General features: G+C 43.5%; 1 protein-coding gene across 1 annotated transcript in view; it reads left to right on the top strand.

Annotated features, from left to right (window-relative positions):
* Positions 1–25,371, top strand: part of LOC136299954 (sphingosine-1-phosphate transporter SPNS2-like) — a 134,461-nt gene that overhangs the window by 51,793 nt on the left and 57,297 nt on the right. The window contains exon 3 of the mRNA XM_066201988.1: positions 10,754–10,890. Within this exon, the coding sequence (XP_066058085.1) occupies positions 10,754–10,890 (137 nt within the window). The remainder of the gene's footprint in view (positions 1–10,753; positions 10,891–25,371) is intronic.

Below are 25,371 nucleotides of genomic sequence, written 5' to 3'. Positions count from 1 at the left end.
AAACGTGAGGAGCTCTTGATTCCACCCTGAAGAGAAGGGGAAGCACTTCCTATTGCCTTGTTTTTCTTTTCTATTTTCTTAGGAAACTGCTGTTGTTGGTAAATTACATGTAGCAAGGAAATTTTTAGTAATACCCAGTACAAGTGTCTCCTCTCTATCCTGTTCTCTGTTGCTGCAGGAAGTAGGTTTCGAGAGTGAGACAGAGTAATTCCTACTGCATCCTAGTTAATTATTTGAAATGAAAACGTTAGTTAAAGAAGGATGCAGGATTAGTAGTGCTGTCGTAAAGAAGCTCATTTTTAGATGAAAACAGTCTTCCCTCTCTATCTCAGATTAGGGACCAGGAACATTATTTCTCTTTTTACCAGATACAAATGAAGCATCATTCTATTACGACAATAACAGATTTAAAGTATTTTATTGCTAGTTAAATCTAATTCATGGTACTCAATGCAGATTTCAAGGATCAAGGGATTTAGATTATCCTGCATTACCAGCTTTAGGCTGTCATTTCTTGGTGTGTTTAAGTGTCTGCTGTGCTTGAAAAGCCTTTGAGGACAAAGGTGCCCATCCTTGTCCCTGCCCCAAGGGGACTCAGTGTAGTTGTAGCCACCAGCTCATGCTGCCTCTCTTGGATCAGGGAACTTGCCAGAAAAGAGACAAGATTAGTTTTCAGCCCTCAGCAGGCCCCAGATTCTGCTCTCCAGATGGTCACAAGCTCTGTACTGGCACAAGGGAAAGTCTGACCAGTTCCTTGAGGAGATCTCACCTTTGCTTCCCAAGGCGGATGTGGCTCTGTGTGTGTGCCTGGAGTCATCATTGCAATGGCAAAAGAGAGAGCTCTTCGAGTAGAGGAAAGGAACAGAACAAAATAAAGCTCTTTTGGGGCTTGTGGTTATTTAAATGCTTTTTAAAGACACCTTTCTCTGGCTGTGAGCCCTGGGTATAGGTGTTTCATCCTCCTGGCGAACAGGAGCAGCTCTTCCCAGCTGGAGGGTTATTTGTGACTGTGGCTCTCAGAGAGGGATGGCAAGGGGGCAGAACATCCTGGAAAACTGCATGGAAAGGGAAAAGCAAAACTGCAATTTGTTCAGATGCAGACTTTCATGGGGGCTTGGAGTGATTGCTGCCTGTGTCTGTAACAGCAGCCAAGACTGGTTTAGGTATACTTTAGTCATGTCACAGCTGTGTCACTCACAATGCTGCCGTGCTGCACAGCTATTGACCAGTCTCTGCACCTCTGGGATCTCATGTCTAATTCAGGATTGACCAGAATGGATACAAATCCATCCTAATTGGCTAACTGAGTTAATGAACTTTCCCTGCAACTGATTGCACAACGTTGAACCGACCCTGTCACGTACTGTGTGAGCGCCGCAGCCGGGCAGGGCCGGCACGTCCTGCTGCACTGTGTCACCACAAAGTTCTCAAACTCTCAGAGCTGCTTAAGGCAATTGGAGGAGAAACTGCAAGGGGACAAAGCTCTGACTGGGAACTTTGTAACTGCACCTTGTGTATGTACAGGGTCACAGTAAATAGTGGGTTTAGAAGTGTAACGGGGAACCACATTCCAGCTTTTGGAAATAATTTCGGTGCAGCTTGGGGGATATGTTAATAAGTTAGTACCTGATCAAGCTGGTGGAAATGATGCAGATGCAGTTTTGTCTTGCTAACGTTTTTTTTTTTTTTGTTCAGAATACTGTGGGAATAGTTGTAATTTCCAGGCCACCCGTCCTTTTGGTGTATTAGCCAGTCTTTGGTTGTTATAGCATGCATAGGAAAGAAAAAGATGAACAGGACAAGATTATGGTGATAGTTCCTGGGTATACCAAATCAGCTAGCTAGCTGAGGATGTCCTGAACAAGAGGAGTTACCTTTAGCAGCCTTTTAATTAGTATTCCTAAACTCAGCTCCTGGGGCATCCTGTGATAAAATTCCAGTGTTTAGTTAAGTTTTGTGAATGAAGGGTCTCCTTTGATTTGCATTTTTCAGCTGCCAGTCTTATTTGACCACCTGGCTGGTCAGTCTTCTAAGAGAGGAGGTGATTCAGTTTTCTCCTTTTCCTTGCTCCTCATGGTGTTAGATCTCCTCCATATCCCACACTGGTTGTTCCTTTTCCAGATGTTCCATGTTTTACTGTAAAAGGACTTGTTTTGTCCTTTTGACAATTCTTTTTGATGCCTGCTGTGCCTTTCCCAGTAATAACCTTTAATATTACAGGGATGCAGTAAACTTACTAGTATAGAAGTGTTTTTATTGGCAAAGAGGTTCTGATCTCTGCTGCCATTAGAAGTCATAAGGAGTTCTATCTAAACAGAATTCTCAGCTGTAATGCCCACTGAATCAAGGAGTCCTTCCGTCAGCTTTGGTCAGGACTGTAAATGAAACCACACTGAAAGCATTTTGCAGAAAAACAACTCAAAGTGGAAGTGGCTGTAAAACAGAATTGGCCCTGGCTTATTTAATCCATCACTTCTGAACAGTAAGAAATGCAAAAGCAGAGTTTAAACACTGCCAGAAGAGCACATTTTCTGGGCTCTGCTGACAAGTGCCAGCAATCCAATGCTGTCTTAGGCAATAATCTGCATGGCTTTGTATGGCACTGCCATGGAAACCCAACTGTGCCTCCTCTTCGTGGAATGAACCAGATTGTGGAACCGACCCCAATGTCAATATTATATTTTTAATTGGTGAGGAGAGGTGGTGTCTGCTCCTCCTCAAGTGTTCTCATAGCCACAGAAGACATTCTGCTACAAATACACTGTTATTTCATTGGAAAAGCTGCTCCTTGGGGCTGGATGGCTGCTGCTCTCCCAGAGCCAGCTCACTGCAGGGTCAGGCACAAAGAAAGTGATGGACTGAGAGCTGGACACTGGAACTGTTCCTTGGAGTTGCTGCATTGCCTTACAGAGCACATCTCTAGGAACACAGCAATGATTTTGTTGATGTTCAGGTTACCCAAATCCCTTTAAACCAGTGCTAATGTGATCACTGTAATTCCCACAATGAAAAGCAGAAGAAGGGGTTTTCCTCTTTTCTATTTAAATGAAGTTGTCTGTGTGCAGCTGTTCAAAATTTAGTCTTGTAGCAAGTTAGCTCCTGCTCCAAGTGAATTTGCTGGACATCCAGAGAGATAAAACAGTACAGTAGAATTCTGTATTCTGAATTTTCCACTGTACACTTAGGTAAAAAACGTTGAAGTACAGCAGGATGGAATTGAACCTCCACGTATAAAAGGGTTGTGAATTGATAACTGTGAGTAACTGTCTCCTTATGACTTCAGCAGTAAGGAAGATATGAATGGCTGAATCTTTAAGCTGTCTGCAGCTTCAATGGACATAATATAGGAAATTAATAAAAAAAGCAGTTAAAATTTTGAGTGCTGGGTTCCTGGATATTCTTATCTTACTTTCTGTTTCCAAGGAGTGGATTTCCCAGCAATTCCCACTGAAGCAATTATTCTTGTTAGTTAAGGTGAACAAAGCAAGCCTCAGGATATCCTTTGCTGGGAATACAGGGACTAACCCTTGGAAGACTCTGGTTTCTGCAGTGAGGAAAAGGAGAGGAATTATCAGTATTGAACTCTTCCAAGCGCTGCATCTTGTGTATTATTGAGTCAATGGTGAACTTGCCAGGGAAACTGTGTCCAGGCCTTGTCTGGCTTCTGTTTTTCTAAGAAGGTTCTGACCCTGTCTCAGCAAATGGAAGTGAGTGGTATTGTACAACAACCTCCTTCCTTCTCTGTGTAAATATATGTGTCAGTTGTGTGTGCACATATTCACCCTAAACATGTTGTTTACATTTTGTATCAGTTTGTGCTAAGGGAAAAACTGGCACCTCATGGTGCAATGTACTCCCTAAAGAGGAGACAAGATTGGAGCTTGAATACTGATGAGTGGCATCTGCAGTGAGGAAAACACGACCTAGAGTGTCCTGTGAAACAGAAACACACACTGGAAAACACAGATTGTGTGAGGAGTTAGGGCCACACCTTTAAAACACTTATTCTCCTCTCTTTCCAACTTTTGGCCCATTTCCGCCTTGTCACCCAGCCCAGAGCACTGAGTGCCGTGTCCATTTGATCCAGGAACATCTACAGGGATGGGGACTCCACCTCCCTGAGAAGCCCCTTCCAATGCCTGACCACCCTTTCAGTGAAGAAATTCCTCCTGAAGTCCAGCCTGAGTCTTCCCTGCCACAGCTTGGGGCTGTTTCTTCATGTCCTGTCCCTGTTCCCTGGAAGCAGAGTCTGACTCCTCTGGCTGCCCCCTCGTGTCAGGGAGTTCTACAGAGCCACAAGGTCCCCCCTGAGTCTCCTTTTCTCCAGGCTGAGCCCCCCCAGCTCCCTCAGCTTCTTCTTATCATCCTTGTGCTCCAGACCCTTCCCCAGCTCTGCTGCCCTTCCCTGGCCGTGCTCCAGCCCCTCAATGTTCTTGCAGAGAGGGGCCCAGAACTGGATGCCGCGCTCAAGGTGTGGCCTCACCCATGCCCAGAACAGGGGGACAATGTCCCTGGTCCTGCTGGCCATGCTTTTCCTGGCAGGATGCCATTGGCCTCTTGGCCTCCTGGGCACACCTGGGCTCATGTTCAGCCCCTGTTGAGCAGCACACCCAGATCCTTTCTCACTGGGCAGCTTTCCAGCCGCTCTGCCCAGCCTGTGGCACTGCCTTGGGTTGTGACTGAAGTGCAGGACTTTTCACTTTGCCTTGTTGAACCTCAGCTTGCTGAGGAAACAACGAGGCATTTATAAAATTCTCCATTTTGTCCTGTGGTCTATTCTGGGAGAATGTTTCAGACCACATCCAACCCAAACTTTCATATACCTCACTCCAATTGATTTGGTGCATTCTCAAGTTTGTGTGTTTGTTTTTTGGGGTTTTTTTTTTTTGTGGTTTTGTTTGTTTTTTTTTTTTAATGATCCTGTGTTCAGCATTGTCAGTGTGTGACAGCTTTGCATGACATATGGAACTGATGGTGTTTCAAAGCTCCTTACACTTGTCAGAAACTTCTCGTCTGCATGGGAGTCTGGAACCCGGTGCTCTGGTGTTTTGCACCCGGCAGAGCGCAGTAACAGGATCCATCTGTTGGCTGTTGAATTAGCAATGAAGTAAAACAAAGCCCTGTGCAGAGTGATGTAACAGAGTACTTAGAGTAAAGTTTGTGGCAGGGATGGTTTTCAGGGGGATATTTTCTAAAATCAGTTGTATTGTATTAATTAATCCTCCTTCAAAAGGTGAATGTTTTAAATCACGTTGCCAAAGTTCCCAGGGCCTTGGACTGCCCCATCACTGGGTATCAATTATACCTTGGTCATATCATACAATCAATAAGGTTGAAGACCTCCTAGATCATCAGGTCAAGCCATTAATCCAGCAGTGCCACCTCCACCACTAATCCATGCCCCTCGATGTCACACCTACACAGTTTTTGAACACTTCCAGGGATGGTGATTCCACTGCTGTCCTGGGCAACTTGTTCCAATGCTTGACCATCACCACATTGTTCCTGGACTGTGGCTCTGGTTAAGTAGCATGAAAGCATCTTTGTTCTTTCTTGGCTTGAATGGTGCAGTAAAAAAAAAAAATCACTTTGAATTGTGGTTGTAGACCTTCAGAAATCCCTCCAGCATAGAGATGATCCTATAAACAGGACACTGCTGAAGCTGGAAGACATGTGTGGGTTCCAGATGTCTGTAGTTCATCATGGGCAGGTCACTTTCCTGTGTCTTGATTTGCGTAGCCCTAAAGTAGAAAGTAATGTTTAACTTTCTTTCTAAATTGTCCCACGCGTCACCGTGATTAAATGTGCTGTGTTGTATGTGCTGAGTGGTATTATTATAGCATAAAAGTGAAATTAAAAGAGGGAAGCATTGCAAAAACATGCCTTTGGAATAGAGGAGCTGGCTGGGCTGTTGGAGAGTCTTTATTCACCATTGCAGATAGATGGTAACTGGTGTCACAAGCGACTAGAGAAACACGTGCACTCATGACTGAAAGTCCCTGTGGTAGAAGTGGCTCGACCAAATCCCAGGGTTGTACTTGTACACACCCATAAATTATCCCACCCAAGGCAAGCTGCCTGTTTAGGTGTTCTCATTGTTTGGAAATTTGTTGTTGAGAAGATATTATCAACCTCTCAGCACACAGTTCTCAGCAGTGTCTCAGTGGATGCCAGTCCCTTGAGGCAGAGGCTGTCTGGGTTTGCCTTCCACAGAGCCAAGCTCACTGTCAGCACTCAATTAGATGTGTACACATGATTTGTGCTGACTCAAAGCTCAAAGATACCCACTAGGGTTTTTTTGTTGAGCATCCTTCTGTAGATAAAGCTATTTTCACCTGACCCTGAACCCTTCTTGCATTATTCCTGATAGGAAAAAATAAGCCCTGTGTGCTTAAAGTCAAAACCAAAAGAAGGGACCTTTTTTCAAACGTGTCTGTGATCCACACAACCTTCCAGAAACTGAGAAACGGCAGCCCCTGTGTGTGCCTCTGTCACTGCCTCTCTTCCTCCTTGATTCCACTCTGTGGATGACCTGCTGGCAGGAGAAGCCCCTCTCTGAGGTTATCTCTGTGTTGATAAGTCCACTAAACAAAAGTCCACTCAAGAAAAGAGCAAGTGAGATGGAGGCAAGTGTCTTTGGAATCACAGGGTGGAGAGCTGTCAGGTCAGAGCCTTTTCAGGGAACAGCTGTAGAGTCAAGCTGGTAAATTTTTGTTCAGAGAGAAAGAAGAGGCAAAATAAGAGTGATGGTGTCTAGTTCCAGGAGGCGGGAACTTTTTGTGACTATTAAATATAAAGTCTACAGTTCCTTCCTCTTCTCTCATCTCCTTTGCTTCCACTATTGGGGGATTTATTTTTCCCCTGGGTACACCGGGAGCTCTTGAGAGGGGAAAGTGTGTTCTGAATAGCAGCTCCCTGGCCATAATCCTGAAACAGCCCTGAAGCTGCAGTACATGCAGCAGCAATAGAGGCCTGGGAGGATGATTTCCTTCTCTGGTGGGTGTTTGGGTGGGACATGTAAGACTTTTTATGCTGCACATTGTTGTAATTCCAGCCATGCACAGAAAAAGCTGGGCAGTGCTGGCTGAGAAAGTGCTCATGCACCTGTACAGGGTGGGACAGGCATCCAGAGGCAGAAATAGACACCAAGCCATCCTGTTTGGGCAATTACACTCTTCCTGCCCTCTCACCACAGTCGGCTAAGCCACAAAGGGAGGAATAAAGACAAATGGGTTCTCCTTTTGAAAATACCTGTACTTAAAAGAACCTCCCTCCTTGATGGCATTCACTCTGTGTCTGTTTGTTCATCCTTTGCTCACATGATAATTTACTCCTGCAGAAATGTATCTCAGCTCCACCCTGTGCTGGGACTGAGCCACTTTTGCTGGCACTGCTGGAGATCATTTACCAGGAGAAATTAGCTGGACACATCCATAATGGGACTGCCAGAGCTATCGTTGCCCATAGCTGCTCCTGATGCCATCACTGCCTTCACAGTAGCTCATCTTAAACCAGGGTTTCTAACTCTGCCCTGACTTGCACTCTACGTCTCTTCAAGAGCTGGTAATATTCTCAGACGTCTCTCAGTGAAAATGGGAAGAGGAGCTGCTGACTGGGAAGAGGAAAGTGCAATGCCAACCTCTGTCCCACTGTTGCCCTAATAGAAAAGATTTGTGGCTGTGGTTGAGCTGAAGCAGCAGCTGCTGTGGTGTCACTTCAGTTTTATTAATTTGGGAGAGGGTGAGTGCAAGGAACAGAAAATGCTGTGGAAGAAGGGAGAGAAGCCGGAGAGGAAGAGGCTGGCACAAGTGCCAGGCTCCTTTACTGGAATGCAACCCTCTGCCTTATGCTCAGCCCTGTTCCCTACAAATGAAACGTGTTTCTGCTGCCCCTCTCTCCAGCTGAACCTGCTGCAGTTTTGTGTCTTCTGGATGAGGTCTCTCCTTCGTGGTGCTGAGTTGTCACGGAAGCTCAGCTCCTGTTCTAGAGCAGCTCAGGTTTCCATCCTACCTGGGAATGTTGCCCTGCTTTTGTTCACCTCTGTTCTGCCAGCCTAGGCTGGGGTTCAGGAGTCTCGGCTGTCACTGGCAGGAGTAATTGCAAAAATTGATTCATGAGCAATGCCTGTAACAGGCAAATCCTTTTGACAGACCATACAGCCATCATACTCTGCATTTATTCGAGTCAATCAATGCTCTGATGCATATTTGGGTCATAAATATTCTGATATAAATTGCATTTATCCTTGTGACAGCTGTGTTCCGTTACCTGTTATTTATTTGGCTCTGTTGTCCTTTTGTTTTACACCTTGTGGAGCTGTCAAGTCAGCTGCTTACCACTGACAAAGCTCACAGCTCAGAGTCTTCCAAAAATAAATCCTCCAAAGGGATTTGAGCAGCAGAAGGATGTATGTTGTTGGAAAGTCATTGAACAGACTTTTTTTTTTTGGTTTATTTGAAAGAGGAGCTTTGTACATTTCGTACATTTTGCCCAAATTCCAGAATTAGACTTTTCATTTATGATCCAGAGGTCATTGAAGCTAATAATCCCACTGATTAATGTGAGTTTTGGATCACACCCTGCATGTCTCAAAGTTGAATTAACCATGTTATTTGATATTTGAAATGGCGGGATGCTGACTTGGATGTTTCTACTTTCTAATTGGGAAGCTTTTTCAGTTTTGTTTCTTTTTACGTCGTAAAAATGGCAGAATATGGGATTCTGAGATGAATGAATTGTAGTGTCCTTCCAAGAGAAAGATCAAATCGCAGTGGTCACACTGGTCTGGGCGAGTCACAGTTATTTTCTGCTTCTCATTCCCAATGAACGGCCACAAAGCCTTCGTGCCAGGTTGCTGCACCAGCTTTGCAAGGTGCCAAGCCCTTGGTGTTAATTCAGGAAAGCACTTAATCATGGAATTGATGACTCTAAAGTGCCTAATATAAGCATGTGCTTAAGTGCCTTGTTGGAGAGGGGCCAGTGCAGATGTGCCCTTGCCGAGCAGAGATTTGTGAGCCACTTCTGCTCTAGTTTCTCTGTAAAACAGAGATGAAAACACTGCTCATAGTTTTATTTGTAGGTTTTGTTTGCACAAGGATTTTGGGATAGATGCAGGGACTGAGTTCTATCAGTAGGGTTTATGTGTGAGCTAAGCAGCAAAACTGTTCATAGCATTGCTGTTGAAGTCTGTATGATGTGTTGCATGTGCTGCATTTCAGGCCTTAACATTTCCCTATTGTCTCAATTTATTTTACTCTAAATGTAAAAAGAGTAATCCTGTAATTTAGTTCAAATATCACAGTGCAAAATACACACTCACATGGGTCACAAAACACAGATGCAAATGGATATGCATTATTTATAAAGCAGCTTTGACATCTCAATATACTAAAAGGAGAAAGACATTTAGTCATAGTTCAGCATTCTGCACATTTTTGAACTGTCGTATATCATCATCCATGAAAAATTCATTATTTGGGTCTTAACCATTTTAATTTTATATGCACATTCCACCCAAAAGGGATGTCCTCTGCTCTTGTCTTTTCTTCTTTTTCTTTATTTTTTTTTAACCTATTCTATCCCCCCACGACATTTTATACAATGAAAAGTAGACAGCTGGGGTCAGGCTATGCCAAAAGCCCACAGTGCCCTCCAAGACCTACCTGAAAACATATGAGTGTCAGGAGTGTGTGACTAAAGAGAGACCTCCAGGTGTTCTGATGCCCCAACCAAATCCTTCTGGATTTGCTGAATCCCAGACAGCCAGTTATAGTCAGAGTTCATACTACACACCAATAAAATCCATGTAATTGCCCCGATCCAATTCTCTAATGTGGACAGACAAAAACCAGCTATAAATCAGGTTAAAATGTGGCAATTTCTGCCAAAATCCAAATTAATCAGGAACATGGTGTGAATGCCCCATTTGAGGTGTTCTCAGGGGGTTCACAGGCCAGATTTTTTTGAGATGGGCAGAGGAGTGAACTCTGAATTGAGGTGATTTTGCAGAAGTTACTCTGTCAAGAGCCTCATTCCTACATGACAGAAGGTTTAAGGTTAATGCTTTGGGGGTTTTGGAGGGAACAAAGGGTGAACTTGAATTCTTTCAGGTGAGGACAATCCTGGCCTGTTTGGACTTTGTGGGTTAAAACTGTTCTAGTGAAGATGTTGCTCAGTGATGGGTTTAAATACAAGTTCAATGACGGTGAAGGGACCTGGTGAGGAGACAGGGCTGGTGTCAGTAGGATGATAGTGGTGTTTATTGGTTTTCCTCACTTTCATAATTTCTTTAAAATAGGGAGGATGCCAGGAAGGATGAAAGAACCTCAGCTTCTGTGGCCCATTTCCCTCAGGTGTCTGCTGCAAGAGCCAACAAGGAGCCCTTGGCTTGTTTTCTGTTTGCTTGAAGCTCCTTCCAACCTCCACTTCACCTTCTCAGTAACATTTAAGCAGAAGCTCTTAATTTATTCTGTCCTGGTTTTGCCCATCCCCAGATCTGAGCTCAGCTGACTGTGAGGGGCTGGTGCTTTCAAGTAATATGAGTCTGAAGTTTCTCTGGGAATGAAAAATCTGTTTGATTAAGGAAGCACTGACTTCAGAAAGCCTTCGGCCTGCACTACTCTGCAAGGCAGGGCTGCAGAATGTCTAATTATTTGGAACTGTTCTCTAGAGGCTTTGGCTTGCAGAAAATTAGTCTTCCTGCTCTTGGTCTGATGTTTATTAAACATTTCTTTCCTTTTTGTCTCCTTTGCAGTTTTTATCTGTAGTTTCATGGTCGCGGCGCCGATCTTTGGTTACCTTGGTGACCGGTTCAACAGAAAGATCATTCTCAGCTGTGGGATCTTCTTTTGGTCAGCTGTCACTTTTTCAAGCTCCTTCATCACTGAACAGGTAAGATCTTTGCAAAGACACTTTGCAGGGACAATAAATTCCTAATAACTCCCCATCCCAATGTGCTCAAGGGGAACACATCCCTCTCTTGTGTATTTAATATTTAGCCTGTTGTATTATCTGACCTTTTGTGGCAGAAGTGTGCTCTGTGTAACTGTGTTTGTCTAACTGTGAAAGCTGTCATCCTTTGATTGTGCATATTCATAAAAAGTAACAGATGAAGCATGTCCAAGCAAGAGTTTCTGTTGACATAAGGGCTTTGTTTTGTGGGAGATCCTAAAGAAGCTTTAAAAGGCTTTACAAAAGTCTTGGGAAAATGAATCCATGGCTACACAGTGGGTCTCTTGTCTTCTGATATGTAACTGAAGCCATTGGATTTTGCTGGGAAGTCTGCTCATAGTATGTGGAATAACAAAATTTATCCAGCAGTGCTTTTACAGATGCACTTTGGTTTCTGTCCACCAAGACAGAGAAAATGGATGATAACATGGAAATCAGACACAGTTTCAGCTCCTTTAACACTTGTCCATGGATTTGTCTGGGGAAACTGGTGATGGAGCTGTCAGGCTCACTTAATTTTGTCAAGATCTGCATCCCTCTCCTGCTCCCAGGACAGCTGCAGTGCCCCATTCTGAGGACTCCTCACTGCTTTAATTTTCTTGTCTGTCAGAGACATTTGGAGGAAACAATGATCTGGCAGTTTCTGGGGGGAAATATCCTCTTATTTAAATCATATTATAGCAGAGATTTAATTGCTACAGGTGGCAACATTCCTGGAGAGACAAATCACAGCTCCTGGCATCATCAGACTGATTTTCCCAGGAGAGGCAGGGGCATTCCTCATCCTTTCTGTCCAGCTGCGTTCCAGAGATTGCAGCATTGTGGTCACACCCAAAGAATGACAACCCTGGACTAAACCTCTCCACCCTTCTCCATCCTGCCCACCCACATGCTCTTCAGTTTTTATAAAAAGAGAGTTTCCACTTAAAGCAGGCAGTGGCACCCAAGTCAGTCTGGCTTTCACCAGGATTGGTTGTTGCTGCATTTCTAAAGCAAAATGCATATGGCCAAATGTGGAAGCCTTTAACTCAGTAAATTGTTCTGGGTTGCCCTTGGCCAGGAAGCACCTTTTCCAGAGAAAGAATGTCTCGCATCTAAAATAAAGAAGGATTTTTTTGTTTTCTCTATAATTTTTTTTTCTTTAAATGTTTCTCATAACATTCTGCAAAAGCAGCTTTGATCAGAGCCCAAAGGGAGAAGTATTTTAGAGAGAACCAATGACCTTTTTATAAACACTTGTTGTGTTATGGACATATATTTATTCTTAGGTTCTCACTGATCTCCCTGCAGTCAACTGGGTCCCACAGCTGGAAGTGGAGGAACAATGGAACTGGGCTGATGTTTTCAGAGCTGAATTTCAGTTTAAGGATTTGGGGCTTACTAGCTGAAGTAGTTCAGGGATTAATATATATGGTTATTTGTACACAGGGGCTCAGAGTGGCAGTAGCATATGCTTGGAATCCAAACCCCAGTGTTTTGGAAGTCATAAGAGAGACAAGATCAAAATAGCCAGACCTGTGTTGAGTCATCCAGGATATGCATCAGTACTAACTCTGGACCCCAAAGACCATCTTGACAAAATCCACCCTGATACTTAGAAAAATCCCCTGTCCTAAATTTCCTGTGATCCTCAACTCCACCAGAAGACTTAACTATCAATCCAGAGTTCTCATGCCCAGCTCCTGTTACTGACTCCAGGAGGTAATGGAAAAAGTTGCAGCTGCTGTAAGGATGTTCTCTACCCAGTGGCTGCTTAGGTCCTAAGAGTAATCCAGCTTCCCTTGTTCTCCCTCCCACCTTGTTGTCCATGTTGGAGGCCTGGTCTCTAATTGGGACGACATGCCACATTGAACAAGGTGAATTCCTGACATGCTAGAAGGGTCAGAAAAGAGCTTTTTTTTTTTTTTTTTTTTTTTTTTTTTTTTTTTTTTTTTTAATGTAGGCATTTTTTCCTGACCTTTGTTGTCTAGGATTCATTTGAGGAGTAAAATGTTGCCTTTTCTCTCAAGATTTTTTTTCCTTTTAAGACAGTACATGTATTTGTTGGGAAGGAGGACGGGGAGCTGAAATACCAAAAACTCTTTGCTGGCACAAATAAAAGCAGTAGTAAAACTGCTGCGAGTAGAGAAGTTTTTACATCCAAGTTCACCTAAGAATAGAGGGCTGGAAGGAGCAAGTTGACACAGGCTGAGCCCATTAGGGAACTCCTTTATGTGGCAGCGCCAAAAATCCTGAATTAGGTGAGAAACAGTAGCCATTCAGGAGGGACAGCAGTCTGCCTTCAGGGATTGCCTTTCTTCAAATTTTGAGGGTTCCTCATGCATCCTGTCAGTGTGCAATTAGATAGAATGCACAGCCACACAGCTCAAATTTGGAGTGCAAATGGAAAGAGACAGCTTCACAAAGGCTGAAAGCAGCTCCAGAGCTGGAGAACTCTGAAGGCTCCCAGTTTGTAAAGCTCTTTGGTAGTGTGTCAGTTCCTGGCTAAAATTTGAACATCTAAAGGAAGCCATGAAAAATGCTGTTGTTTGAGTCAACGACTAGATTGTTGTGCAAACAAATTTACAGAAAGAGACATGTTCATTCTCATTTGTCCTACTGTCTTCCCACGACTTCATCTGCTGAGTATGATGCCCTGTGGCCTGGGATATCCCTGGGCTCAGTTGGAGTCAGCTGTGGCTCTCCAATTCCTTGTGTCCCTCAGCCCTTCACTGGGGAGTGAGGAGCAGAAGAGACCTTGACTCTGTGTGAGATGCTCAGCAGTAATGAAAACATCCGTGTGTTATCAGCTCTGTTCTCAGCACAAATCTAAAACATGCTCCCTTACCAGCTACTGGGAAGAAAATTAACTCTGTCCCAGCCAAAAGCAGCACAAAAGGATTGGAGGACAGTAAACAGCTCATCTAAGATACTGTCCAAATGCTATTTTGTTTTGCTTGAGTTAAAAAAGTGACAGAAAATCAGCAAATAAATCAGGAATTGGATATGTGTGCCGTGCAGACAGTTGCTAGAGAGCTCTGCCCTTTTTATTATCATTAGTTATTTGTTACCAAGTATCTCTGGGTTCCTAGCATGGAATAATGGCTGTCAAATAAATGAAGAATTAATCTCTTATCTGCTGGTAGCTACTAAATAGGTAGAGAATAGGCTCTCACACTGAAAAAGAACATCAGGCCAAAATCTGGGGGTAGTTCCAGTGCATATAGGGGGTGACAGAAAACAGCAATGCATGAATTCCACACACAGCAAAATAGAAACAGGACAGCTCACGCTTAAAAGTTTGGTCACTGTTCATGAGATCTTAAATTAATTTTGAAACCAATCATAGTAAGAAACCAAATAAATACTGTATCAGGGTGATTCCATGAATACACCTGTTTCCATGGATAAAAAACAGCTAATGGTAAATTTATCTAAAGAAAATCATCAGAAGTAGTAAGACTGAGATAATATTGATAAGTTCACTTTTCAATGTGGTTTGATAACTTATGTTAGTGCAGAGTTTCTCTATAGAAGAATAAGACATGAGGCCTCCTCTGCTTTGGTACCTTGCCCATTTCTGCTCTATAACACTGTTTAGCACTTCCTAAAATTAAAGTTCCATTAAGAAATCATTAACAAATTTGTTCCATAATCTAAAATTAGGTAAAGTTGGTACATATTTAGACATATCTCCAGATTAACTCCATTTATAGAACTTCAATAAGTAATGTATGTATTTTAATTTTTATTTCCCAAGTACAAACACCCGCTTAGAGATTTACTCCCTTTAAGCCTGACTTTAAATCAGTTCTGCACCTACCAGCACAACTTTTGGCACTTTCACCTGCAGAATCCTTTCTTGTGTTATTTTTGGCTTTTGCCAAGCATTTGGAGAAAGCATTTGCTGGTTGTTGGTTCACGAACTGTAATAAATCAACAAAAAATCAGTAGCCTTCTGTGTGGTATAGAGTCATATCCCAAAGTAATGAACCAAGTGCACAATCTTCATGGAGTTTCTTTACCCAGATGTGTTTCCAACCCCACAAAAAGCTAAATATATGTTTGTCTTCATCCGTATCAATATAACCTCTGATTTAATAAGGAACCAGTGTATTTCCCTAGGCAGCATTTTGATGAGCACAGTGCCTGATTGCATCTGGTGGCTGATCACCCTGAGGTGGTTTATATTCCAAGCTGTCATTGGAAAGGGTCTGTAATCCCAATTGCACCATTTCTCTCTTTCTGAACAGCTTAACATGAAGCACCCTGGTTATCAGGAGTGCCCATGCCATGTGCTGAGAGTTTGTTTCTGGCTCCTTGGATATCTATTTCTGTTAGTCACGATAAATGTTCTCAGCTGGCTTGTTTGAGTGGCAGATAAACGTGGGGTTTGGTGCTAGACTCCCTGCCCCTCTCAGCACAACCTCTGGGACATCAGGACCTCTCTCCCTCGTGGGCAGACACCCCTGAAAGGAACGAGCATGGAGGTGAAAATTTGCAGACTGTTCTCTAGTCTTCGAAAATACTGCTATGTCCACGTAAATATCTTGAAGAAAGCATATTTCCGTGTAAAAGGCTTACAAATGAGCAAAGGCTTCTGCTCCACCAGGCTGGGAGACCCACTGTACCTAATAAGCAGCCAGAGCAGGCTGTGGTAATGTGGATTGGCTGGGAGACACCAGAGCTGCACATGCTAGAAAGCTGGGAAATGGAAAAGCAAAGAATTAACAAGGCAAGCCAGGAATGTGCTCTTGAATTCTCCAGTTCTTGGTGAATATTTCTGTTCAGATTTTGATACAGCTAACATGATAAAACCTTTTTGCTCCCACTGCAATTTACCTCTGGAAGAGGAAGCAAATTGTCCATGGTGGAGTTCCAGTTAGTCTGCAGTGCTTGCTCAAGTCCTGTCTTTTAGACTTGCCAGATGTATTTTTATTTCCAAAGCTTGTATTTCAAGGAGTTTCTAAAAGAGAAGCAACAAATTGTGTGCAGCATGGACCAAATGGTTAGCTGGGTTAATTTTAAAAAACACAAACATAATCCAGCCACCCCCTACACATGATGATTCACTATGGGGGGAAAAAAAAAAGCCTTTAGTCTTAAGTCCTCGGGCAGAAGTTGTAATATAAAACATACAGCTCCTGTGCCTGTGGTTCCACTGTGCAAGACAAATACACAGCTTGAAAAACATAAACAAACAAAACTAAAAATCCCCAAGCCATCATTTCATATGTAAGAAGGAGACTGAGTGTTGTCTTTGAAGTCACCACGAATTACTGGAATGTTTACATCCTACTGTTCCGGCCTATTCTTTTTGAGCAGAACTCTCTTGTAGAAAAAAAGGCAAAAGGGATTCTCCCAGCACTTTGGGAAGTCAGCTGAATGTGCACTGAGTCCTTTCCCTCAGAGGCAATTCCAGGCAGGCCCTGTGGCTGTCACAGAAGTGGTGCTGGGACTAACAAAGAGGTTCATGGCCAAAGCTCTGGGCTGGCTCTGCTGTGTTTTGCCAGCTTTGATGTGGCACAGGAGCCCTGCAGACGAGCACGTGCTGTTGACATTTGGATTTCTGCACATTTGCCCTTCGCTAGACTGCTCAGGAAAAATATTACCTACTGTGGACTCTCTGATCAGGAGGTCAGGTGGGTGCTGGGTGCTCTCTGTGCGGGTGCTGTCAGCTCCCAAATCACTCTGAGCTGCAGTTCTGGCCCTTTGTGCCGCCCCAGTGCCCCCTGCACCACAAGACACCCACAGCCTCCTGCTCTGCCTCTGCCCTCTGAAGTGAGATGGGGCAATCTGTTCATCTCCTCTTCTTCCAGCTATCAGAGCTCCCTGCTCCCCACAGTGGAGCTGTTGTGCCAGGGGCACTGGGGTCAGTGGGTGCCAGGTGAAGGGGGTGCTGTGCAGGGCTTAGGTGGCTCAGAAGTCCCAGTAAGAGAGGGAAAGGATAAAGGCTCTTGTCTCTGCTTTGCACTGCAGAGTGGAATTCTACATGAGCTGATTCTGCCTCACTGTCCCACTCTTGTGTGTCTGAAAGGAGGTAATTTAAAGACAGAGAGTTCCCACAGCCCCTTTTAGAATTATTTGTTAAGGCTGGAAAAGACTTCTGTGATCATCGAGTCCAGCCATTAACCCAGCATCAGCACCATGTGGAAATTGAACGGCACCATTTCTTTGACCCCTCACCTGCAAGAAGGCACCTGCTGTTCCTTCCAAGTGCTGTTCCCTGTGCTCTTGTAAGTTTTACTACCTCACATCTTTTCATATGGATTGTAGGAGGTGTACTGTAGGAAAAAATACACTATTGCTTATTCCTTTAATAATGGAGCACTGACTGAGCTGGTCTTAAGATATTGTGGGTATCTGTCAAGTCTGCTATCATCTTCAGTACAGCTGATTTCAAATACTGCATAGGAAACTGTTTTTCTGTAAGAACATCTTCCCTTGCACAGACAAGTGCAATGATTTGAACTCTGCAATCTTGGGTCCTCACTGTTCCCTCAGATATTGCTAACCAAGGAGGGAAGTATTGAGAAAAGATTTATATAAATGAAATAGTTGTAGAGTGCAGAATTACTGTTATGTGTTTGTCTCCTGGTCATTTTATGTTGCTACCTTGTCCCTTTGTACGTGACACTCTTCCAAGAGAACTATAAATGAAAACCAGATTAAGGTGTTCTCAGAACATCAGACCCAAAAAAGCCAATCTATGAGAGGAGGCAGCTTTTCAAAGGTGTTATCAGAAATTGAAGTGTATTTTCTGCTCAGTGTTGGGGTTTTTCCATCCAGTATCTGTGTCCATGTATCTGTGAAGCATTTGGGAAGAGTTATTGAAAACACAGCTGGTGGTGGCTGCCAGGAGACGCAGCACAGTTCCAAAGCTTACTCAGAAAGCTTATTCCTGTGATGAGAAAAATGAACTTCAAGTAACTATCGTAAGGAATATCTCTACCACACACTGCATTTCCCACCTGCAGAGTGTCTGGAGCAGGAATGGTTTTCTCTCCCTTCTGGGAGCAATCAAGATGCACCCCCAGTCCCACCTTCCCCAGGTGGGGTCAGTCTGGCACCACGTCCTGTTCACATCTCTCAAATCACCCCAGCTATGTGCAGCTATGTGTCCATCAATCTGCCTCCTGCACCCTGCCACTTCCTTTTAGGTCGTTAATTGCTCTGAAATCACACAATATCTGAATCAAACGCTGTGGATGCTGAAAGAAGAGATGTTTCCATAGCTTAGCATCAGAACTCACCTGCATTCCCGTGTGCTGCTGCAGAGGCTGCGATTCCAGCTCAGTGGAATGAGCGCAGTCACTTGCACTGAAATGCCAGACCTGCCCCTCAGAGCTCAGGCATTTTCTAGAGCAGGTGGACAGAGGTTTGTGCTGGGAGAGCATCCAGAAACAGGCTCAAAGCTCAATGCTAATTTGCACAGGATCTCAGCAAGGGCCCTCTGCAATTGCCTGTCCCGTTTCAGAGTTCCATTGGTTATCTGGGTTACTGGAAGGTGTGGAAACTGTGATCACAGGCTCTGTGATTGTGGTTCTGATTCAGCTCCTTCTTTGGAAGTCTGTGGTAGCCTTTTGTGTCTGTGGCAACTGAGATGAGACCCTGCATCAACACATATTTGATGCTGTTTCATTGGATCATGGAAATGCTTAGACACAACAGCATGGTGCATGAAAGATTTTTGCAGACCAAAGACCTTTACAGGTTTGTCCCATTTTTTTTTCAGAAAGCTGAATATATAGTCTCTAGGTTTAAGAGCAGGAAAGTTAATGCTGTGTGGAAGCAATGCCTGCCTGTAACATTCCACCTGTCCTGCTTTTGTTGTGCCTGAACAGGAAATCTTACCTGGGCCAGTTATTTGCTGAGGAGGCAGAGGGAAGAAGGCATGTTTGTTTTATTTCCAGACTGTGTGTGTCTTGGTAACATTCCTTCTTCTTGTGTGTCTATTAAAATGTATATTCTGCTTGTCATGCTGCAGCAGAGGCCTAACCCCAGGGCATGCTGATGGAACACAAAATAATGTCTTATTTCTTAACTCTGTGTAAGTGCATGTCTCCATAATGCTTTAGCGTTATGTTCTATAAATAATTATGACAGTATCTTAAGCTCAGCCTTGTTCAAAACATTGAAGGAATGGAAGAAAGGGAAAATGCTCCTTAAATAGACTGGGCTTTAATCAGCTGGTGAAAAAAAAAAAGTAGTCGTGCTGCATTTAAGTTTCCAAGCAAATGTTAAAATATGAAGGAATTGTAAAATTTCCCCTCAGCCTGACAGGATCCTTGCAGTAGTGCTGTGGCCTGAGGGTCACAAAGCATCCCTGATGTGGGGCCCATGGGTGTGTGTTGGGCTTCCATAGGGGGATGTCTGGCTTGGCCAAAGGAGTTCAGAAGGCAAAGCAAGTCACTGCGGCAGTGCCTGGGTGGTCCTGCTATTCTGAGAATTATCTTCCCAACCAGCTGTGTATTGAGAGTACAGAGAGGGTGCCAGGCTGGTGTAGAACGTGTGCCTTCATGATCCACTGGGATGGTCAGATACGGGTCTGGAGAAGTGTTACTATTTTTGAAGGCTGGAAATTGATGTGTGTTTAGCATGGATATACATGAGGCAGCTTATGGATGGTGTTCTTGAAGCTTATGCCTTGGGAGGAAGCACAATGCTTGAGCAGAGTTTGGTTAATGATGCCTCACAAAGAAAACAATCAATTCATCCCGGGTTTAGGCTCATTAGGAGGCCGGGAAACAAATCTAACCTTTCTATGAGCAGGGTGGTTCTTGAAGGTGCTGCATATTGTCCTGAAAAACAGGATGCAGGAGAGAGAGAGAATGTGTCATTCAGGCTCTGGCTTCTGTTCAGATGCAAAAGTATGGATTTGAGCCTTTCTTTGGTTGAGCTCCTGGTTGCCTGCTGATCCAAATGCATCAGTCACTCCTTGGGGAGTGGAAGTGCTTCCTCGATGGCCACACAGTCTTTGGCCTCCTGGGTTGTGCATAAAGGCTGGGAAAAGGACCATTATGTTCTAAGTCATGTGCAAATAGTGGGAAGAAGGGAAATGTCTTACAGTACCAGGTGCTAAATTAGTCTTTTGAAGTGTTGACATTTCTTTTAAATGTATAAAGTTCCCAGGCTACACAAAACACTGCATTTGCAATTCAGATAAGTCAAATTAGAGTACTAATCTCAATCCTATGTAATAGATCTTGAGCTGGAAATCCCTGGGAGTGGTGCTGATCATCAAGTCTGAAAACATGAGTGATGAAGCCTCATGAGAAGACAGTCACAAAACATCCAAATGTGTTTAGTGTGGTTTAATAGGTTGTCATTTTGTCAGATAGGCTGGATTTAAAGAATGAAATTAAGCTACAGCATGACATAACCTTGTCAATTAATAACACTTCAAAAAGGAACATGACAACTGTTCAAGGAAGATCATGAATAAGAAGCTGCTCCTAAGTAGAAGGAATTGGTGGATGCACCACTTTCTCCCTGGAAATCTGAATCTAAAAGTGAGGCATCTCTCAGAACTGGGCCAAACATACTGCAAGGTCAGCCTTGTTCTTGGGGGCCTCTGGATCTTGACTGAGTCAGCAAGCCAGGGAAGCGTGAAAACAGAAAGCAGGAACAAAAATCAGAGTTTGGAATGATTTAAATGGCTCTTCAGCAAAGCTGCCTACAAGAGCTGACCTGCTGGTGTACTTGACTTTTTAGCATATGCAAAGCAAAATATGCCAAGAATCAGCAGAACCAACAGTATGGGAAAAGTTGCAGGGACTGTAACTTTGTGCTAATTTCATTTAAACCTTGAGAAATTCCCTTAAAATGTGTCCTTCATGCACTCTCAAAACTTGTTCTACACTTGAAAATGCATCTAGTGAGGGCAAAGTTTTCACACATGGGTGTCTCAGTCAGTTGGCTGAAGCTTTTTTCAAAGGGTGCTGAGAAATCACAGTTTCTGCAATGGTCTCAGGGACAGGGACATGGGGTTGTGCTCTCCAAGAATCTCCAGTCCAACCTGTCTGATGGATTTGACTAAATTTTTGCTCAAGAATTGGTCCAAAACAAAGAGTTTGAGCCATGATGGCCCATCGTGTTAAATGGGTTGGATATCACACATTTCTGTGGACATCACTGGAGGTGGAGATGTTGTTAGTGCCAGGTATCAATGCCTATAAATATTTGTTCTGAAAAATCTGGCATCTCTTTGTTGCTTGGATTTCAGCTTTGCTTGTGGCTCATCGGTGGCCGGGACACAGTAGCCCATTGTGACCTGTGAATATCCTTCGGTTCAGTGAATGCCACCCCATATTCCAGCTGCCTTTGGGAACCTGCATGTGTCAAGAACCTTGCAGTGTTTCCACAGTTGCAAAAATTCATTGTATTTCTTCCAATCCTTATTTTAGTGATTCTGGCTGTGTTTGCAGGTCTCAGGAAGGAAACCATGATAGTGCCTAATGCCAGAGAAATTTGAGGCAAGTGCTGGGAAGTGTGTCCCATCTGACAGATCTGGAACAAAATGCAACAATTTGCTTCCGACCCAGAACTCTCAGTGTTCTTAGGGGGACAGTTTTGGAAGATACATTCTGGTGTAATGGTTTTGTAACAGGGATAAATGACCATTATTTCAGCCGTGTGAAGGGCCATGGACTCCTCTGGGCCTTACACCAGAGCCAAGGATGAAAAGAAGTGTTTTAACTCTGTTTTCTACCAGGCACTGGGAACATGGGGCTCCTTATGATCCCTGTGATTTATTAGAACATCAGCCTTTTTCTTTAAGGTCTGTTTTACAGCAACGAGGCATCTGCTGGATGGGCTTTGGTGAGTGAGCAGCCTGGTACCTTCCTCCCAGCCGCATCCCAGGTCCCTGTCATTAATCCAATATTAATGCCCAAGAAACCAAACTGAGGAGAATGTAAATCCCACCATTTGCATGTCCTAGTATTTTTACCATGGGCAGGTCAATCAACTGAAAAGCCCTTCAGTTAGGGATCTGAAATGCTGCTTTGTCTTAACTCATTTTATAAATAAACCATATTTATATATGGTTTGTGCATATATATATTTATATATATGGTATATATTTATATGAATAATCAATAAACCCTGTTTATTGTCAGGGCCTGGTGGTGCTGCTTTATCACCCAGTGTCTTGTAATTACACTACCTAATGGCCTAATGGGATGGAGAATGGGAATTGGGCTTGCTCTGTTTTTTGGGGGTTTTTTTGTGCCGCTCAAAAATGACTGAAAAGCAACTGAGGATTCCCTGAGGACTGCCACAGCTTTGAAGGGGGGAGAGTGATGGGAACCTGAATTTCAGACATTGCGATTTTAGTGTTGAAAGGGAATTTCACATTTGCAAATAGCTCAGTAAACCTTGCCACAGATTTTTGTCCCTGTGAAGCACAAAGCAGCTCTGTGTAAGAAGTGCTGTGGGAGTCTTGCTACTTCCAGGGTGGTTTGAGTTTGTTTTTTATCTCCAGAGCATTTAATTAGGTGTTTCACTTTAGAGCCTCCCTGTAGGTATGCAGTTGTTAAACACTTTAGTTGCTGATTGAAGGGTGTGATGAGTGAAAGAGGAGTATCTTACAGTTTTATTGGTTATTTTTATATACTAAATAATAATAGAAATCTCACAAGGATACTTTAATCAGCCAGAATCTTAAGTGCATTCCCAAATAAAACTTTCCACATTCAATTAAGTGTGCCTGAACAGGCTACCTGGGAGAACTGAGGCCATTAACAAATACTAGAGACAATCAAAGGAAAGGTGAGTGGACTTTGCCTCATCTCCCTTGCTCATTTTTATATTTAAATATGTATTTTGGTCTCTTCCTGCTTGCTGTAGTCTCTTTTCTCCGTGTAGGTCTCTGAGTAGCAGCTGAATTTTCCCTAAAGGGAATTGTTCAAAGGTGAAGTGTTTAGAGCTGAGAATCAGCGAGACACTTAATGCATCCAAATGAGCTGAAGTTTGGAAGTGTTTGACAAAGTGTGAATGGATGCTGCAGAGGAATCAGATCTGCTTTAGGAGCTGTTGTATAAGTCCATCCTAAATGCAAAGGGGTTCAGTATTGACCCTTGAGCAAGTGATTTAATCAATGCACTAAAGTTTCAGTAATTCAGGAGCTTGTGTTGAATCCAGGTGTGGTGAAGCGGTCTCATCTGTAGAACAGTTATAACCTCCAGCCAGCATATGTAGAATAAGTACATGTGAATAAAACTAATATGAATGTGTGAATAAAACCTGTGAACACTTGAAGGAAGAAGGCCTGGGGCATTTGCACTTGAATTTTAGTGATGTGCTTGTCAGAGCTGAGGATCTTTGGGTAAGAGAAGCATTATTTACCAGACACAAATATTCAAACTAGTATAGTTTCTATGCCAAGAAGGCTTAAGGGAAAAGGAGTGAAGAAAAACCTGGTTAGTGTGAATGTGGCAGAGACACAGCAAATGTGAGATGGTGTCTGCCATATGGATTTAGCTGAATTTAAATACTTTACCTTTGCCCAAGTGGCAGCCTCACTCTGGGACTGCTTCTGCCCCCACAGAGCCCAAAGTGCTGCTTTGGTGCATATTGATACCTGATGGGAGGTGTAGAGGTGGAGCCAGACTGTTCCCAGAGGTCCCCAGTGAAAAGATGAGTCGGGGCACAAACTAAAATACTGGAAATTTCACTTAAACATAAGAAGAAACAATTTTACATTGAGGATGGTCCAACACTGCAACAGGCTGTCCAGCGTGGTTGTGGCTCCTCCACTTTGGAGATGCTCAAAATTCAATTGGACATTTTCCTGATTAGCCTGTTGTAGTTGATCCAGACTATCTCCAAACTCCTTCAAGTCTTGGGTATTCTCTTATTCTGTGAGTCCTTGCAAAGGAGAAGAGCAGTTTAAAAATGGTGATGGAAGATGGACTTAGCATCAAGAGTTCAATTTGAAGGGAGGAAACTGTAGAACTTAAATAGAATCCAATGGTGATGGAAGTTCTGGGAAATGTGTGCAGTAGTGACTTACAAAGTAGTTGTGATGGTAGAGATGGGGAGTGAGAAGTAGGCATGGGTGAGTGACAACACACACAACGAGGGGAGAAAAGAGGATTCTAAACCCAATCACTTCCCTGCCGTGGGATGAATGGCAGAAGAAGCAGCAGCTGCATCTGCCCTGGGCTGCCCTGCCTGCAGGGCTCAGGGCTGATAAGGGGAGAACTCTTGGTGGAGGTGAGAAGGGTGGTTTATAATTGTATTTATCTGACAGGTAACTCTAGCATGAACTTCTAAGTGCACTTGTATCCCTACAGCAAACAGATAAACACTGATAACTCTCAGCATTGACTCACAGCTGATAACCCATCAGTCTGTCTCCACCTGAGCATGTGCCCTGCTGGTCCCTTTGTATCACCCAGAGACTGAGCATAATCCACTCCCTTTGGCTGTAGGAAATCCTGAAGCCAGTGCTTAGCCAACCTCTGAACAGGGGAGAAAAGTACTGATCAACAAAACATCTCAGTGCACGGTTTTGCCGCATGCTGGTTTATGTTTTGGTCTCTTGGCTGGCAGTTCCCATGAGGGATTAGGTAAGATTACTTGTCAATAAAGATAAAAGTTTTCATCTTCCTTTGTTCCTGCTCAAAGATCTCCCAGATGGTAAGACATCAAATGGCCAAAATTTGTAATGAATATTCAGTTACTTCAAAATCTGGGCTGGACTTGACAGGAGGACTTGTTCTTCATGATTATCATGGGACAATTCACCAGTACTACGTAGCCCCTCTCTGGCTCTTTACGATGTTTATTCTGTTTTTATTAGAGGAGAGTTAGAACCATCGATGTTTGAGAAGGTGAGGTATGTAACTTTGAGTTTCATATGTAGATTTGACATAGAACTCCCATCAAGTATTTGGGCCCAGGACTTGTATCTGCCAAAGGAAACCAGGTGCATTGGTAATATATATGCAAAATTCATAAAGCTTTAGGGGTGCACAGTGTTGGAAGATGTATTTAGGCTTGTCTCTTCTGCTGTGGCCTTTGTCACCCATCCAGGCACAGAATGGAATTCAAAACAGCAACCTCATTGTTTAATGTCAGCTTGTCTCTGGTGCTGTCAGTGTCCCTGTCTGACTTGGAAACTTTCAGATTCTTCAAGGTGAGCCCTCATTCCTGGGAGAGCTGAGAGAATTGGAGCGTTTAGTGTTTAAACAAATATGTAATGTCATTCCAGTGCTCAGCTCTTCAGTGACTCTCAGCTAACGAGCTGGAATTTGAGCTGTGACTGTGCAGGAGTCAATGCTCTTAGTCACCACCCCGATACTCAGAGCAGGTTCCTGCTTCGGCTTACCTCATAGTTAATAGTGCATCTTTTGGCAAAAGGTGTGGTGTGTCATCATTAACCATTTAAATCCTGCAAAGTGCTGGGAAAACTTACTGCAGCAGAGGAGGAAGTGG

The sequence above is a fragment of the Chamaea fasciata genome, unplaced genomic scaffold, assembly GCF_029207755.1.
Source record: "Chamaea fasciata isolate MVZ Bird 193981 ecotype frontalis unplaced genomic scaffold, bChaFas1.0.hap1 SCAF_21, whole genome shotgun sequence".
NCBI classification, from domain to species: domain Eukaryota; kingdom Metazoa; phylum Chordata; class Aves; order Passeriformes; family Sylviidae; genus Chamaea; species Chamaea fasciata.
The sequence above is the reverse complement of the archived record's forward strand: the minus strand, read 5'-3'. Positions and strand labels throughout refer to the sequence as shown.